Raw genomic sequence first — 18005 nt, 5'->3', positions numbered from 1 at the left:
AGACCAATTAGCAGGAACCTGGATGAAGAGATACAATCCGCAGCAGCACTCAGCTCCAGGCAATCTTACACAGCAGGCAACTGGGACTGTCAGACATGGTAGAGTCTTCCTTTCCACTTGGAAGCATTTTTTACACTTTTCCCTGGTCTCTGCTGATGGCCATTGTCAAACAAGAATAGACCAACTCTTGACATGACACAGCATGGCACTTCTCAGATGTTTTTAGATCACAAGAGTTTGGCCACACAGCCATGCATACCAGCAAACCTTTGATTTTTCCCCTGCTACATCCAGCTCTAGGCCCTGGAGCTGGTAGGAAGTGTGTAGCATATAATTCCATGTTAGTATGTATTTTAATTTGAAGAATGTTATAAGAACATTAAAATAATAAACCATCAAACCCTGTGAGGTAGGCAGTGCATATACTACAATGCTGACTTGACAGATGACAGGATGAGCACAGACACCTCTTTGGTTATATTAGGAAAAAGTATCACCAATCCAAGGTAAATTGCAGCAGATTAGGATTTGTAGGTAATATGGGAACATTTTAAACTAGAATCCATCTGCAGGAATTAACCTATAAACTAACTACTGACACAATTACTAACACTGACTATATGGCATCATTCAAGTAACTATGGAGTCTTAGGGCAAGACTGCTTCAAAGTCCTCAATATGACATAAAACCAGTCAATTATATTGTTCTAATACTTCCATACTCTGGAATTTTACTGCCAGGGTAATTCAATTATCCATCTGGTTTAAAATATTGACTGTGCACAGAAATTTTCTAGTGAGAGCCTGAAGCTTTCATCCAGCAGTACTCAATGGCACAATGAAGTGCTCGAGTCCAGCACCATGCTTTGATCACTGATTTTCAGAGTTTTTCAAATGTCTGTCAAATTAAATTTTAGTTAAAACTGGTTCCAGTTTATGATACATTATTGAACAACAGATTATTATCTACCTCTCCTTTCCCTGCACATTTCTTAATAGAGTGTGGAAACCAAGTGAACAAAATAAAAACTGAAAAGGAAGGGTGGGGGAAATAAATAAAAAAAAATCAAGCTCTATAATTACATGTTCTCCAGTAACATTAGCTCTGGTTTACTTCACACGTATGTGGTTTATTGTCTTTCCCTTAACATATCCTTCTGATATTCATTCTGGATTATAGGCTGTACAGTACCCCATGTAGACTAATTAATATTGTGAAATAAGACATAACTTAGGAATTATTGCATTTATATTATTAGATTTTTCAGTATTAATGTTGCAGTAATATCAGAGATTTATTTTAAGATTTATAAAGTTTTGGGTTATTTTTCCTACCTACATATACATACCCACATCAATAATGACTACATTCAAGGAGCCAGGAAACCATGAGGATCAGCAAAAATTTAAGTGTAAACTATAAAGTTGGATATATGAAGACAATCCAAATAAGGCAAATTTAAGTGCTTTGCTGGCTGCACACAGGACTGGGCATTGTCTGCCTTCTCAGAATCTGGGATTGTCAAGCAACCTTCTCTCCCACCTACAATAGCAGTTTCTATGGGAAGACAGGACATTTTTATGAATATGATGTGAAATCGTCCTGTTCCCAAGACTGCTAATGCAGATTTTATTTATTTCTATCATACTTAAATGGACTAAAGGGAGCAAAGCACAGCGGAGCAGCATCACTGCTGCCTGCACCAGAAACATGCACAGATTGCAGCCCCTCCTCCTTGGTGCTCTTTAGGCTAAGTATGAAAGCTAGTGGTGAAAAATTAAATGAGACAGTAGTTAAAAAGGCTATGAAAATCCCACCTTTTTTCATTTTAAGATTTTACACAATAAGAAGAGAAGTATCTGAGCTTCCTGAGAAGCAAATCTTTATCATGTAGACAAAAGAAAAATGAGTCTTGCAGTGAGCTTATTGTTGGGGTTTTTCCCCCTCTAGTATTTCTTTAAAATGACAAAAAAGTATTTCTTCACTTTAACTGGGAAGACATTAACCTTATGCAACTGATGATATATTTAAACTTGATTCACCAAAGACTAACGTGTTTAGCAGACCAGAAAGATGAGAAAAGATATTTTTCAGGCATCCAGAAAAATTCCCAGTGAAATTTAAAAGCTACTTTGATAATATACTTTTAAGGATGAAAGATCCAATAGAACCCTTTTTGAATAATAAAAAGAATACTTAAAAGAATGTCTAGATTAGAAATAAAACCAGCTACATTCCCTGAAAATGAAGGAAAGGGAAAGTCAAATTTTCACTTTTTGAAAACAAATACTGACTAAGAAAATGTAATTTTCACTTTGCAAACATTTATCAGGCCATAACCCCCCTCTAGAAGCCTCCAGTGACTGGATAAATGTTGAATGCCATAGGTGTGTGATGTTTCCCACACAGGCTTTTATGCACAAGAAACACACAGTTGTTATTAATACCCCCTCTCTCAATGCAGCCAAAGGCTCTCTCTCTGACATGAGTCGCAAAACAGCCAACTTGAGACTCCACCCAAGCTCTCTGGTTAATACCATGACAAGATAGGAGCCTCTGGAAAAACCAGCAGCTCAACTCAATCTGATAATCTGTCACAGTCTTAAGCTTTTCCCAGATATTACTATGCTTTCTGTAACTACATAAGGAGAACTGTACAGCACTGGAGAGAGAAAAAAACCCCACCACCTCAGCTCCTATTCCTTCCAGTTCAGTATGTGCCTGTCTTCAGCTGTAGCAGGCAGACATGGCCCATAGCCATGCAATTTTTATGTTGGTCCAAATATATCACCGGAGAGCCAAGCCCAGCATTGCACTGGCTTCTGCAACCTCTTTAACAGACAATCTAGTCAGGTTGTCTGTGAAATTATTAGTGCCTTCAGTGTGGCAATTTTTTTTGCAACTCCCACTAATGGGAGGTTTTTAAGTACACACTTAAAAAGAAAGTAAGAAAATCAAGTCCTTAGCAATCGTTGTACTTTCTTAACAAGGTATCCTACACCAAAGTTTCAATTTCGCCTTGGTAGTTTCTTGGTCTTGGCTGTACCATCTCTGAACATGGCTTTTGATCCCCAGTTCTTCAGGATGTGAAAAAGATTTTAAGTTATTTCATTAGAGCTCCCTTTTACAATTTTTACAATATGCATCTTATTAGTACTGCTTTATATTTTTTCATCCACATAAAGCATAATCAGAACCTATCTAAAGCTTTTTTTCCTAATTGTCCAAAATAAGAAATGCAAGCTATTAACTTGTTTCCCTCCACAGATCTCACTGTAAATGCAGAGACAGATTTGTATAGATAATCAAAACCATGACAGTCCATCTGAATGCTATCAAATGTATCTTTCTCCATGAACAAACAAAAATACTGTGACATGATAGACCTGGTATTTTTATCTTAATTGCTTTCTCGTTTAAAGAATTCAAAAGAACAAAAAATTCCAAATCACCCTGGAGATGTCCAAACATAGAACAATTTCTCCTCTAGCCTAAAATATCTGAACACTCCCCAATCAGATAAATTTGCTTCTGTACCAGTCAGAATTCTCCTGCTAAAGACCCTGTCAGACACTATTTCTGCCTTGGGTGCTTTAGGCAATTCCACCAAGCCTATGAACAAGATAAATTTTTCATTTACTTTTTCAAAATGCAGATGTTCATGAACACTTAGCTCTAAAACTTTGACTGTAACTCAGTTAAACTTAAATTAAACTTAAACATAAATTTAAACTAAAATTCAGAATACCATCCACCACAGGGAAATAATGTCCCAGAATACTTCATTTTGTGGTTAATTGTGCCAGGAAAGGTATTTACTTTTGGCTATTGTTTCAGTCATACTCATGCTGTGTTTTGACTAAGTAAAACCAAGATTAGAAGCAGTCTTCAGATACTTAGATACAACTCCCATGAATTTCTCCAAGCAAGATTCAGAGCAGCAATGAAAAGCCATTTGTGAAGACACATACCTGCGGCTCTCCAATGGGCGCCCATCACTAGAGATGCTTCGGGGAATGTTGGCTCGTTCTGGGGGTGGCATTTTTCCTTCTCCTTTTCCAGAGCTAATCCTAGACGGTACTGGACTTTGGATTTGAGATGGTACCTGAGCCACATGAGGTCCCTGTCCTTTGCCCGTATTTCGCTGCCATTTATTATTATTTCTGAAGGGAAATTTGAATTCATATGGCATTCCTTCATTCACTTTGTACTCCATCACTGGCATACGGTAGTTTTCTGAAGAACTCCTGGAAATGAAGAAATTTAGTATGTAGCTACAAAAAAGTAAAATAAATGTATCCTGTTCACAAGAAGATAAATCTGAAGACAGAAGCTGAATCAATTCTATGAAAGTAAAAATAAGATTTTGCCTTTTAGAAACATTTATTTAAAAAATTTTAGAAGGCCCACACAAGAAAAAGGCCTAGTGATGGCGAGAGTCTGCCTCTTCATCCTGGTGAGTGATCCATAACAGGATACCATGGAATCTGCCTTGTTGGCCTTCCCCCTGACATTAGCCATTGACAACCCTACTGTCACCATCATTAAGCCCTAGACAATCAAACACTTCCTAATATACACCCCAACGCCTCTCTTTGTCTATCCCTTCAGAAGAGTTTATAGCCATCCATTGCAACATTCCAGTTGGTCAAGCTGATACTCTTCATCTGATTACTGGGCTATAAAAGCTAAAAAGATAAGTTAAAAGGGTATCTTCCCTTCCTAATTTAAAAAAGTCATGGGCTTTAGAACTTACCTGCATCCAGACAAATAAGATGTGAAATGTTTGTTCTTTTTGAGACACACCTTTCTGATGCACAGACATGAAAAGACAATAGTCACATGAAATAAGGCACTATATATAACTTTCAGCCATCTTTGGCTTTGGAGTACCTCAGCTGATAAATCTGCACATTATGAAAAGACTTGCTAGAAACAGTAGATGCCAAACGCAAAAGATGCCCATTGCTTCCTGAGGAACAGCACAGCATAAAAATCAGACTAGAACAGGGCATAAGCTAATGCAACCTACATAAGAAGCAGGGCAAACTTCTGTATACACTTCAATCTTGGAAAAAACATGTGATCTTCAACTTCAGTAAAGATAATTTTGGTATTTCTCTTGACAAAAGTATATATCTCTGAGTGAATACTAAGGGAATATTTTTTATCATGATTACTTTATCTACATACACCACTCTCTAATGCAAAGAAAAAAAAAAAATCAGTGCAAAATTTTGAACCCAAAGCTCTTCCTCTAAGCAATTACACCATTAGGGGTGAGAAATAAGTATCTCTTCCCTGCAAAAACAAAAAACAAGACAGAACTTGTTATCTGGCCACGCTGACACAAGCAAGTTACGCAGTGTAATAGGAACAAAGTGAAACAGTCAGTCCTGAGGTCTTGCTGCCCACAATATACTCATTTTGTGGTTTTACTTTGGTCTACCCTCTAGTCTTGATGTCTAAATTAAATTACCAGTTGGAAGGCACAAGGTATCCTTCTGAAGCACAAGTAGTTCAGCTTCACCTGAAAGTGCTCCCAGGCCACTCTGATGGGATCCACTGCACAGCAGACAGGGATGATCAGGAGATAAGGCCACTCACAGCTGAACTGCAGTCCTGATATCCTTCATTTTTTCTCTTCATATTTTATATCTCTGCTATTCTTTCCCTAGTGCTTATGTACTTAGTTTGGGTTTCTCTTTTCTTTTTCCCCCCAATGTAATTACACTTCAAAAAGCAGGAATACACAATTTCCTCTTGATGCTGTGTCCTTAAGATCAAGGTCAGCAATCAGTCAACTAAATGAGTTCAGTGGCAATGTTTCAATAACCATGGTTTAGCAGAGATTTAACCATAACAAGGCCTGCCCTCTGCTTAGGGCATGAGAACATAAATTAGGGTATTTGGATATATTTCTGCATCTTCTACTGACCTTTCACATGTTGCCAAGTCAGCTTATCTAACGACACCCCTGCTCTTCCTCCAACTTCATGCCAATGAATTTATTAGGATAGGGATTGCTTCTCCTACAAATGTAGCATTCCAAGCAGAACAGATTTTCATTTTAGTTATGGTCTGAAGAAGTTACTGTGGTAGAAATACTCAGTGACCTCCAGAGGACACAACAAAAGGACTCCAGTTGCAGAAAACTGATTGTCAAAAGAGAAATTGCTTTGTACAAACATTTTACTGAAGTCTCTAGTAATATATGTAGGATAGCTACAAATTCAAGACACAGTTCTTGAGATTTTATGATTTTGCATAGAGCAAGCAGGAGGATCAAGAGTTGCTTTATGGAATTTTATAACTAGCAATAACCCACCATGAACATTTGCTCATTACAAGGCAACAACAAAACTCTCTGATAGTGAGTACAGTATTTCAAAAAGTGCAGTCCTTTCTCTGACTGCTATGGGTTTGGATACACTAGAAATAAGCCTGGTTTTGCCTGTACTCAATATAGTTCAGAAATAATAGGATCTGTGCCTTCCACACTGATTTTTCCGCTCTAATCCTTTCACGATGATTGGAGCTGAACTTTCCATTTGCTCAAGCTGCTAAATACTGTACAAAAGCTTTCCAAATATCTCATGAGTGACCTTATGCCACTGCTCATTTTAATTCCTGACATGTATTCAATTTTTCACTGACAACTAAAGGACAAGTAAAACTCCTTTTCTCTCTGCTCTTCTTTTGCTAGCATTTACAAAAGGAGTTAATGTTGCTAACAGTAAAAACAAATACAGATTTTTCTTTTATGCAAGGTCTTTTCTCAGAGACACTACTTCCTATCAATATAATAAATATGTGTTAAAGTTCAGCTCCAGTCTCAAGTGTACAAAGATTTAGCAATTACCCCTACAAAGGTATTGACAGCTTAGAAAATAGGAATGTAAAACGCTCTCAGTCTTTCACTCCAAGGAGCCCTTTGAACTTCGGTAACTGTACTTGCTTCTTGGGAAACCTAGCATAAACCTCCAGCTAGCCTGCAGGCAAATTTATTCTACTAAAGATCACTCCATTTTAATCATATAGCAGCGCTTCTAAGATACGAACACAGGATGTCAGGAATACAGGGATTAGACTTAGTGATGTGGCTGAATGCTACAGACAACACTGAGAGTTCAGTAATGATAATAAAAGCTTTAGTGTGAATTCAGGAAAAACAGAGGGAACTAACATCTAGTTTAAGAAAAAAGCACACGACTGCTTATTTCTGATCAAGCAACATTTTCAAACTATAAAAGCGGTAATACAGTTGACACAAGCTTCAGGTTTAATACAGATGGGAAGTGAAAGAGATGCAACAAGATTTATGGAGTAAAGAAGGATTACCATTTGCAGCCATTTCTCTGGCAAGATCCATACTTTTCATAAACCCTCATCATTTACAACCTTATTGTGAAAATAGAAGCATGTCAGTCAACTTGCAGCTTTCAAGAATTATATCCACAGGCATTACAAACTACCAACAAATGGGAAAGCAAGCAGGAAAGGGTACAGCTAATTTTGATGCATCCTAAACACACAATTGTCACTAAAAAGTTGCTTGATTTCCATGTTAAATTCCACAGTTACAGGAACATCTTCACATATTTCACAACATTTTGATATTCAATGAATATTCGGAGGGCATAGAGGCTGAATACAGGCAGTTTTTCCTGCTCTCCTCTTCCACCTTAAAATATTGGATGCTGTATCATAATTATACCATATTTTTTTGGAAGCTAACACTTGTTCTGTGGTATTTTTTTCCACAGAACAAGATACAATTTCAGAGCCAACAGAGCTACTGCACAATACCTGCGTGGTGTGCAGTCCTCGTAGGGCGGGACGATGACAACCTTCACTGTCACCGATGTCCTGAGCAGATCAATCATTTGCTCGTGGCTCAGGGTGGCCACAGCCACCTTGCAGATCTCCACCAGGCGGCTGCCCTGGCGCAGCCCCGCCTGCCACGCGTAGCCGTAGGGCTCCACGTCTGCCACGATGCCCTCGTAGTTCACGTGGAAACCCAGCTGGCCCAGGCCATTCCTGCGCAGAGTCATCTCCACTGTTTCACAGCCCTTGGTCACAAGCTGGGGATTGAAATGAAAATGGAATTTCATGCAATGAGAGCCCTCTGGGACTAACAGAGGTTTAAGGGCTCCGTTTTTGAACAATCAACCAACTCCCAAGGATAATGGTGGGACACAACCAAGGGATATATACTACAGTCCTAGGTATGTGATCAGCTGAAATGGGTCTTGTTGCTCAAATTAGTATTTTCAGTACATTATGGTTACCTAAGTTCTGCCTTGGAATTTTTACTGCAACTACAGGAAATTTAGAAGATACATGGCAGCACACAACAGAAAAACACAAGGAATTCCACAAGCATCTCTGCCTCATGCTTTAGTCACCAAACAACCATTCTCCATTTCTGGCTGTTTCAGGAAACTGCAGGATTACTTTTCAGTCAGCATGTGGTGGCATGCAACTACTAAGCACAGTAAACTGGGGGCTATGCCAACTCTTCCATGTACTGTGAGCATGAATACCATCAAGAGCAATTTAATAGGCTCTAGATTTCCTTTTTTTCTGGTTGTTATACAGCTACAGTTGTGAAATTACAGGAAAGACAGTGAAATGTAGCACATTCTTTCATAACTTAATTGGATATAAAATGAGCACAGACAGATGTTTTATAGGCAGATACCACGATTCACTGCATTTTTAGTTTATCACATGCATTCAGAGAATAGCTGAAGGTTGCAGTGGGGATTGGGATTGCACCCTGCTGGCAACATAATAAGTTAGTCTCAAAGATGCTGCAGTTTCATTTGAAACAAGATACAGCAAGCCTATAAAACACAGAAAGGGAAGGAAAACAAGAACAAATAATGTGACACTTCTGTAATTGTTGTGTGGGAGCAACTTACGCATCTGAACGACCTGGTCTTTTTAATACATTAATACATTTTCCACACACCACCAGCTGAGGCTGGTTGATATCTCAAAGTGAAAGCAATACTGGATTTTAAGAAACAAAAGCAGGAAAGTACTTATAAATACCATAATGAACAATTAAAACAGTTTTAGGAATCCCAGGCATTATTTAAATTGAAGCTTTCCTTGGCTGAGGGGTGAGAGGAGAAAGCAAAGAAGGGGAACCAAACAAGAGAACATTCTAACCTCCAGCCTTTTGACAATCTCTTTGATGTCATCAATGTTGCTGATGAAGCTCTCCAAAGAAACACATTCACCTCTCTCATAGAATATTTTGATATTTGTGTCCGTTGAAGTCCACCCTATGACATCTCGACAGGAGCAGTTGAACACCACGCTTTTTGTGTCCTGTTCAATGAGGACTACAAACTCATTAGAGATGCCTAGCAGACAGTCTATTTCCATACCCTTGCTGTAGTCTTTTGCATGGACACTCCAGACAATAGCACCAGAACTATAGATCTCTGCTCCTGGATAAGGTTTGGACTTTTCTTTCTTTTTCGAAGCAAGGGAGATGAAAGGGAACTTGCCAGAAGGGTCAATGGGTGTGTTTGTGACATTCTTCTCTGCCAAGTCTTTCAAGTACTCTTGACGGGTCCTGGTGGCCATGGCGCGAAACTTTTCTGATTTATGAGCAGCATTCTCTGCATTAATGACTTTGGCCAGTAAGAAGTCCCTGAACACATTTGATTTAGGAAACGTCACACCTTTTGGAATAGGTGGTCCAAAGGATGGTACATCTCTGGATCTTGTCACAGCAACACTAAATAAAATAAAAGAATAAGGAAGAAACAGTGTTTCACTTTATGCAAATTCAGTAGTTTTTGCTTACAGAAAATACATTCCCTCAATTTTTTTTTTTTCTCAGCAATATGCCTAAATTTACATATTAATGTTGCCAGTGTGGAGATTACGCCCCTATATAAACAGAAGGCCACTTTTTCGCATATAAGCATTTCTGAGTCATTCCCAGTACCACAGCTCTTAAAAAGAGCTTCAAGTACAAAACTGTAGGGTTAATTTTTTTTTTTAATAAATTAATTGCTAATGTATGGCAGCTCTGAATTTTGTTTGGTTTTGGTATAAAAGGAAAATTTCCAACTCACACTATTAAAAAGGCTAGCTTAAAATTTATCTACGTAATGCTGAAAGGCTCATCTAAAAGCAATGCCAAGTGTATGATCAACACTGGAGATATAAATTAAATGAACACATTAAAAAGATAAAGGCAATCAAATAATCTCACAAGGCCGGTTCCACTGTGAAAATCTCCTGGTGACTGAATGCATATATACATCACACTACTGTTCAAGTTTTCCATTTCTGGACTGAAAACCTTACTAGTTGATACTGCATGCCAGTGATGGAAGACAACTCCAAGAATACCAGAAATAAGACATTTCTCAGAAGTTCAGAGACACATAGTACAAACATACTTTCTTTTTCAACTCTTCCTTTTATTTTCTCTACCAAGTGATGGACTGACAATAAGATTGCCTCAGGCAATAGGAACCAGTTTAGCATTCTCAATTGTCAATCCTCGTTTGATATATATCAGATGAGAGTTGTTTGGCACCACTGAAGATCTGACATTCTAATCCAGTATCATTCAATTAGCAATCTGTTCTAAGAGACAGACAACTCTACTTCGATGGTTTGGTGACAAGAAATGTTCAAACAGTTCAAATAGGAGTTACCATGTATCAGTAACTAGATCTCAAAAAGCATTATCTAGCTTTGGACAAAATACCATGGTAACGGAAATAAAGAAGAATCAGATAAAACCTGATCACATTAGAAAAGTATGTGGTGTTTCACTTAGAACACTGGCTGGTATTATTTTCACATTTTGATTTTATCTGAATTCTTAAACATGATCAGAGAAATTCTCCCAAAAAAACCAGTAACTAAGATATTTCCGAGTAAACATTCTGAGGGGGCATATAGGAACACAAAAAGTAAAAAGTCACTCCATCTTCAACCATATCCTCTTGTTTTGAGTGGTAGGGTGTTGTGTTTGTTTTGCTTTTGCTGTTCTGAGTTGCTTGGGGATTTTTGTTGTTGTTGTTTTGTAGTTTGGTTTTTCTAAAAATTGTATTTTCTGGCAACTAATATTGAAATATATCAGTACTGTCATATTTCCTCGAAAAGTATGCCAGTATATCTCAAAGTATGCAACAGGGGGTGCTCATGAAGCAAGTATCTGACTCATCTTTAATGGTCCTGAAGGGTCTGCTATTACGAGATGGAAGCCTAAGCATTAGACACAGTTACTGGATGCAGTGAAAACCTACCAGAAACTACCAGTAAGATTTTGTTTGGTTCAGTTTCCAGTGTTATGAATCACAGGGATAAGACTTCAATCTTTAACACATGCTGAAGAAGTTTTAAAAAGTGAGCAATGCTGACAGAGATGCCAGACTTTTGAAATATTGTTTATCTTAGCTGGGAGGAAGAATCACTGGCCAAGACAGTGCTTGATTTTATTCCTTTCATGTAGTTTTTAAATATAAATTCCAGTACATTTTTATGCTATATGGTTTCCTGTTTTGTCTAGAATTATGAATCCATGAAACTGTTCCAAATAATTCATTGAAAAAGAGGTCAAACTTACTTTGAAAAGTTTCCTAGAAAAACTTTTCATAATAGAATTCTACAAGTTTAAATCAAGTGCTTGCACTGAAAGGACAGAAAAAGAAACTATTTCAATCTTAAAGACAGTACAGAGAACATACAATGTTCTGTGGTCTTGCCTATCAAAATGAACACCAACATTCTCCCAACTGCTTTTCCTGTTTCCCCTCCCCTTAAATTTAAGCTGTACCATCACTAAAGCCAAAAGTACTATTGAACAACCAATGAGACTCCAGCCCTTGTAGTTGTAAACACTTGAAAAACGAGTGACATTCAGGAGTCTGAAGGTCAAAAATAGAACCCTCAGATACTTAAATTTATTACAGCTTTGCAAGCATAAGTCTTTCCTATGCCTTTTAAAAGGAAGAAATATATGCAGTCATATTACTTAAAATAACAGACAAAAGCAGATCTTTGTCTATGTTGTAATATGCAATTCAAGTGGAAAATGCATCTGCAGCTCCTGTGGAAGCATTTCCTATCTTCCCTTTATTTCAAAATCATTTTCTGCAGGATAAGAGCTGGAACATATGTCTAAGAGTTTAAGAACAAGCTGTGCTCACATAAATTATGCAACAGTTGAATTTTTCAGTAAGTTGCCTGAAAATTAGTATCAACACGAACATTCCTAGTCCAGGAGAGTTAATACATGTACAAAGTTCAGCATCAATTCCAGAAATGCTCTGTGAACTTTACCAAACTTTTGAGGAGAGAAAAGCCTTTAAACCTTCTATATGTACATGAGAAATAATGAATACACCAACTCAGACACTGCAGTCTGAGATTTTCCTCAAAATAAGCACTTGCCTTAATAAAATACTTAAATGAATATTTGTGTTTCAGTAAAAACAAGTTAATTCTAAGACTACTTCACTTCAAGATACATGCTCTAAATCCACTGCTATGACATTTCAAATTTTAAATGAAAATGCTTTATAGAAGTTTTCTGAGATCAGTCAACATTTAAAAATGAAAATACTTTAAGAGTTCAGTATGTAACAAAAGTAAGAACTTTCACTGACAGTAAAGTGACATGTAAAAAGAAGTGCTTGCAATTTAGTTTAAAAAATACACTCATAGGAATCTCATCTTGCAATACTTTATTATGTATTATTATCAATTATCATTTTCTATTTAATCATATTGACTTTAAGGTCACATGAAGGCTTTACTTTTTGCTGCATAATGCTCTGTCATTTCTTTGCTGGACTGAAATGACATAGATGAAGATACTTCAGAGAGCTTAGCTTCTTTCTGAAAGGCTAAGTCACACTTTTTAACTGTCTTTATTTCAAAAATAGAGCATAAGCTCAGATGACCAAATTATCTGTGCAAAAAGTGGAGTGTTTTTGTTCTTTGTTCTATTTCTTTCAATGCTAACATATTCTTCTGACATACTCTTAATGAAGTGAATAAAAAGGAAGTGAGAAAGCAATTTTAAAATAATTTCCAAGGGCTTGATGTGAGCATATGAGCATGTATGTGCTTGTGTGTGTGTGTGTGTTTACACACATCTGACAGCAGCAGTTTCATTTACATATGCACATGTGCCTATTTACTTTTTAGAAGTGTTGTAAAGTCATAACTCAATCTCCTTGAGCGTCATCTTTCATTACATTTCCCTACTGAGAATTTTAGAGAAGAATGACAGCTCCCCTGGCACTCAAATTCCATGTTTTCCGTGAATCCAGCAATAGCTACCTGTAGCAGACGCTGTCAGTGCAGGGACCATGCACTCTGACAATGACAAAGACGTGCTGGAAGTGAGATCGAATGTTCTTTGGGCTGAACGGTTGTGCTCCAGGCTCCTGGAAAACTATTGTCACAATATCATTTCCAATATGTCGTTTTCTCAGAAGCTTTAATGAAAGAAAAAACCAAAAAGATGCATAGGTAAAAAATAGACTTTTCACAAACCCCCAATTATGTATTTCTCATTATTAAAAATTACTGCTGCTCAATTTCCTTCCCCAAGTGATACTTCAAGCTGAAAACTGACACAACTGAGGAACTACATAACATGTACCAGCATTAGTTATTCATCTAATAAATTTCAGGCATGATCATTTTCATAATGATTTTGTTTTTACATGTAGCATAGAGGGTAAACTAATACGGGAAATTTTTAAGCTAAACAAAGAGAAGAAACAATAAACCTTGCCAGTATCAAGAGTAATCAGTGATACATGGAAGCAGGAAAACGCTCCCCATTTCACACATTTTTACAAGCCAGTGGTAGGTTCTGTTTAAAGCTGAAAATAGTTGACATTGTCCCTAAGACACACTGTAAATGTTTTTCTGGTAGGCTTCTTTCCATAAATGCAAGACTACAGTATAAGAGAAGGTAAGCTACAAAGTAGTAGAACATTTAGTGTACAAAAGCAAACTAAAAAGAATTCTACTTTTAAATTTTTTTTAACTTTTGTTGTAAAATGAAAATTTCTATTTTATTTGCACAAGTAAAAAGCATCATTTCTGGAATAAAATGCATATACACCATAACAAACAATATGGCTTAGTATTTAACAAGATCAAGTACTTCAGCATAACAAAACAGTTCAGCCTATTCAGCTCTTCAGTATAACACACTCAGTGAAAAAAAAAGGCGGCAAAGAAAGGATCTTGACAAAAGCATCGACTCATGCATTCCTGTGTAGTGTGCTGGACCACCCACTTGTTATCTCCATGCATACTACAACTTGCTGAATGCAATCCTTAAAGGGAAATTGACTTAGCCGTAGAAGATTTAAAATAATTCAAAACCATCAGGTACACTGTGGTCCTTTTGACATGAGCTACTGACATTATTGCATACTATTTACATCAAAATAATGCATAATTAAACCAAAAACAGTCCAATGGAGAAAAATCTATGATCTACCTACAATCACCTGCTTTATGCTCCTGACAGAAATGGCCACTTTTACTTTTGATTCCCTAAGTGTTTTCTTTGCCAGTAACAAATGAAAGTTGTCCTAAATACTCAACAGTGCATCTACTTCTGAAGTGGAGGAAAAAATTCTAAATAGGCATAGCCCATCCTACCTGTTGCTTGTTGTTTGGAGTATATGGCAACATAGTAGAAACATGGAACATGATTTCATAGTCCTTGTATGTTGTGTACAGAGAGTGAGTACCTGTTGAATCAGCTGCAGTTAAAGAAGAGAAAATAAAAGGATTATTTAAAAAAAAAGTTCAAAACAAAGTTTCATTATTAAAAAAATCATCAGTCAAGACAAGAATTCTTACTCATCCTCAATCCCAGCTGAAATATCAGCAAATAAGAACTTAGTTTACTCGCCTGCCAAAGCAAATGTCACCTATAGATAGATTGCAATTTTGTACACTTTTCTGAAACAAAAACTTGTTAGGAATAGCGAATTTATACCAGAGGACCCTGAAGAAAGCTTATTTAAGCATGAAAAGTGACAACAAAGTCTGAGATAATTTTCAAGCACCACCCAATATTGTACAATGGAACCGTAAGGAATGTGAAAAAGACTACAGAAGGGAAGGTAGACAGATACTGAAAATGAATACTATGATCTCATGCATAATTAAACAGCAAATGACCTATAACCCACAATAAAAACAGAATGAGTTCTCTTAAGCATAAATATCAAGACTTGAAATTAACTGTAATGAAATCAGATATTCACTAGAACAGGTGCTTTATGGACAGGAACAGTCAAAACCCAAATAGGATGCCAGTATGCTTATAACTGATGATGGGAAAAGCCCACAAAAATGACATTATGATGCTGGTATATTAATCTAAGGTAACCTCACCTGCTTTGAATTCTGGCCACCCTATTTTAAAAGTTATAAAAGAGAGAGAAGGGATCCAGAAACAGGCCACAGAAATAATTACATGGGGATGGAGAGACTTCCATGTGGAGAGAAAATGATAAAAACTAGTTTAGAAAGAAAAAAATGAAGATTGGGATATTACTCAGTTTACAAAGTGTTGGGTGAAAACAACACTTGATTACAGACAAACTGTGAACTTGTTTTCAGTTTCTTTCACTCTAAAAAAAATTACCCTGGAAAATGTTCCATTAATTGATGCAATAGCACATTTAAAGATAAAATAGTCTTATCTTATATATTCTATATATATAGACTATTCTATTAAATACATAGATATTCTATTAAATACAACTTCTGTCCACAGTACAAAAGGCCTGCTTTCAAACACGGTTTGGAAAATGACTAGCTTTATATATGGAATAAAAGCATCCTGGCTATCTGAAGTTATATAAACATGCTACTAAATTATATAATCCCAGCTATTTATGACAATGTATTTTAAAAAGCTGTTAAACACTACACCTTGGCATTTTTACTAGCAGAGACATTATGTTACTAACAAGATAACAGATCTGAGATTTGTGAGGCATTTACAGTAACATAAATATACAGTTTATTTACTCAGATTTTGAATACAAACTTCAAGTAGTTTGTTTTGTCAGATTCAGAATAATTAAATAGAGGTAGCTTTACTGTAAATGAAACACAAAATTATCTGCAATATGAAATGGAAAAATTTCTACATTATCCACATAGAGATTTTGCACTTCCAAATCACCTGTCTAGAATAAAAAGGGAATTAGAAATACAACCTTAAAAAAAACTTGTAATTCTCAGTTAGTGTTTCAAGGAGATTGGGCTCTCTTTTCCAGGACTCAACACTGTCAGTAGAATAAACTAACTGCTAAATATTTTCTTTTTAATGCTAATTAGAACAGCAGGACAGCTGAAAGGGAATAATTTCATCTTGCACGGCATTCACATCAGCCTCTGTCCTCTGCTTGATCATTGCAGTGCACATTGAAGGAGGCAGATGTACCCAAAAGTCACCTGTACATGAATGTAACTTCGTAACAGTTTATCTGTTGAGCTGTAAATACACAGATTTGTACATCATCTTTTAGAAACAGAGCATACAAAAATATTAGAAATAATTGGAAAAGGGGAACAGCAGGTGCAAAAAGATTGGGAAGTAAGACAGAGGAAGGCAGTCCCCAAAAAAGAGGGTAAGGGGCTCAAAAGGTATTGGAGGAATAGAATACAGCAATTCTGACAAAAATATCCTAGAATACCTACTCATTTTAGTCAAACTTTCAACATTTCTGGACAGACTTCATTTAAGGCAAAAAAAGTTCTTTCTGAGAACAGCACTGATTCTGCTAACTAAATAATCAGGCTACAATCCAAAAGACACATTTAATAATTCAAATTATTTCTGAGTACTTTACAACTTAAATCTCTTATTCAAATCAAACTACAAACAGAAGTCCATATCCACTACAGACTGCGCAGCTCTCTCACCACTCAAATTTTTGAAGTCCAGAATGCTTTTCCTGAAGAACACCACCATAATTGCAGGTGTTTGCTTTAAATCAAATCACAGCTGCCGCAATAAAATCCAAGACTGTGCACTGGAATAATATCCATCATTTCAAGGTCAGAACTGCAAGCCAGCACTGCAATCTACTTCAATACCCTTCTATTTAACAAAGGCCTGAGGGATCTACAAATTCATTAGCACCTTTTTACACTGAAGACATCCCCTCCAGCCACATGGCACAGCTATTCATGATCCTTTCCCTGCCTTGCCCCATTACTGGATCTGGCTACTTAGCTGAGGTATTACCTAATCTTTTCCTTCCATCATTAATCTTTAAAAATCCACCTTAGTCTTCTATCCTTCCAATGATTCTCAGCTATATTCACAAGGATTAACAGACTCATTTGAAGTGATTTTTCATAACACCAATAGTGCTCAAAACTGTGGCTGACACCATGAGTATAGTGCTGACAAATTAACCTCACTGAACCCACAGGACTTTGTCAGCCTGCTTCTACAGCAGCTCAACCTCTGTGCTGGAAAACTGTATGTAAAAAAACCATTATGAGCAGAAAATCTGACTCCCTGTTTCAAAGGAAAACACTGCAAGGAATTGTAGAACAAAAAGTAAGTTACACTGATACAGCAGGACAACCATTACTACAAACTGCAGCTGGGCTCACAATAAAAAGCATGAGAACAAATATTTTCAGAGCTTAATGTTGCTCCCTCTACCTTTGCTTTGTCAGCATTTGTCAACACTGCTCTTTTCTTGCTGTCATATACAAGGATTACAGTAAGCACTCATGATCAGCTTCTGTAAAACCCAAGTTTTTTTCAGACAACCTTTTATTTTGTAACATACGAAAGAATACAGAGAAATGCAGATGGACTTCGTTCCATCCCTGTTTCTGCTTCTTAAACAACACAGAAACCTCTGACCTCCTCCACTCTGTTGGGGACACGTGCCATGTTACCAGACCTAGCATTATCAAGCTGATCCCATTTACCAATTTAAAAAACTAA

General features: G+C 36.8%; 1 protein-coding gene across 7 annotated transcripts in view; it reads right to left on the bottom strand.

Annotated features, from left to right (window-relative positions):
- Positions 1 to 18005, bottom strand: part of SIPA1L1 (signal induced proliferation associated 1 like 1) — a 199478-nt gene that overhangs the window by 32816 nt on the left and 148657 nt on the right. For all 7 annotated transcript variants that reach the window (XM_085062218.1, XM_085062215.1, XM_085062220.1 and 4 more), the window contains 5 exons: positions 14675 to 14778; positions 13331 to 13488; positions 9182 to 9758; positions 7811 to 8085; positions 3973 to 4248 (listed from right to left, as the gene is read on the bottom strand). In XM_085062218.1, coding sequence (XP_084918344.1) covers positions 3973 to 4248; positions 7811 to 8085; positions 9182 to 9758; positions 13331 to 13488; positions 14675 to 14778 — 1390 coding nt within the window. The remainder of the gene's footprint in view (positions 1 to 3972; positions 4249 to 7810; positions 8086 to 9181; positions 9759 to 13330; positions 13489 to 14674; positions 14779 to 18005) is intronic.

This window comes from Lichenostomus cassidix, chromosome 5, assembly GCF_008360975.1.
Source record: "Lichenostomus cassidix isolate B80296 chromosome 5, HeHo_3.0, whole genome shotgun sequence".
Taxonomy (NCBI): domain Eukaryota; kingdom Metazoa; phylum Chordata; class Aves; order Passeriformes; family Meliphagidae; genus Lichenostomus; species Lichenostomus cassidix.
This window is presented reverse-complemented; position numbering and strand designations above follow the sequence as displayed.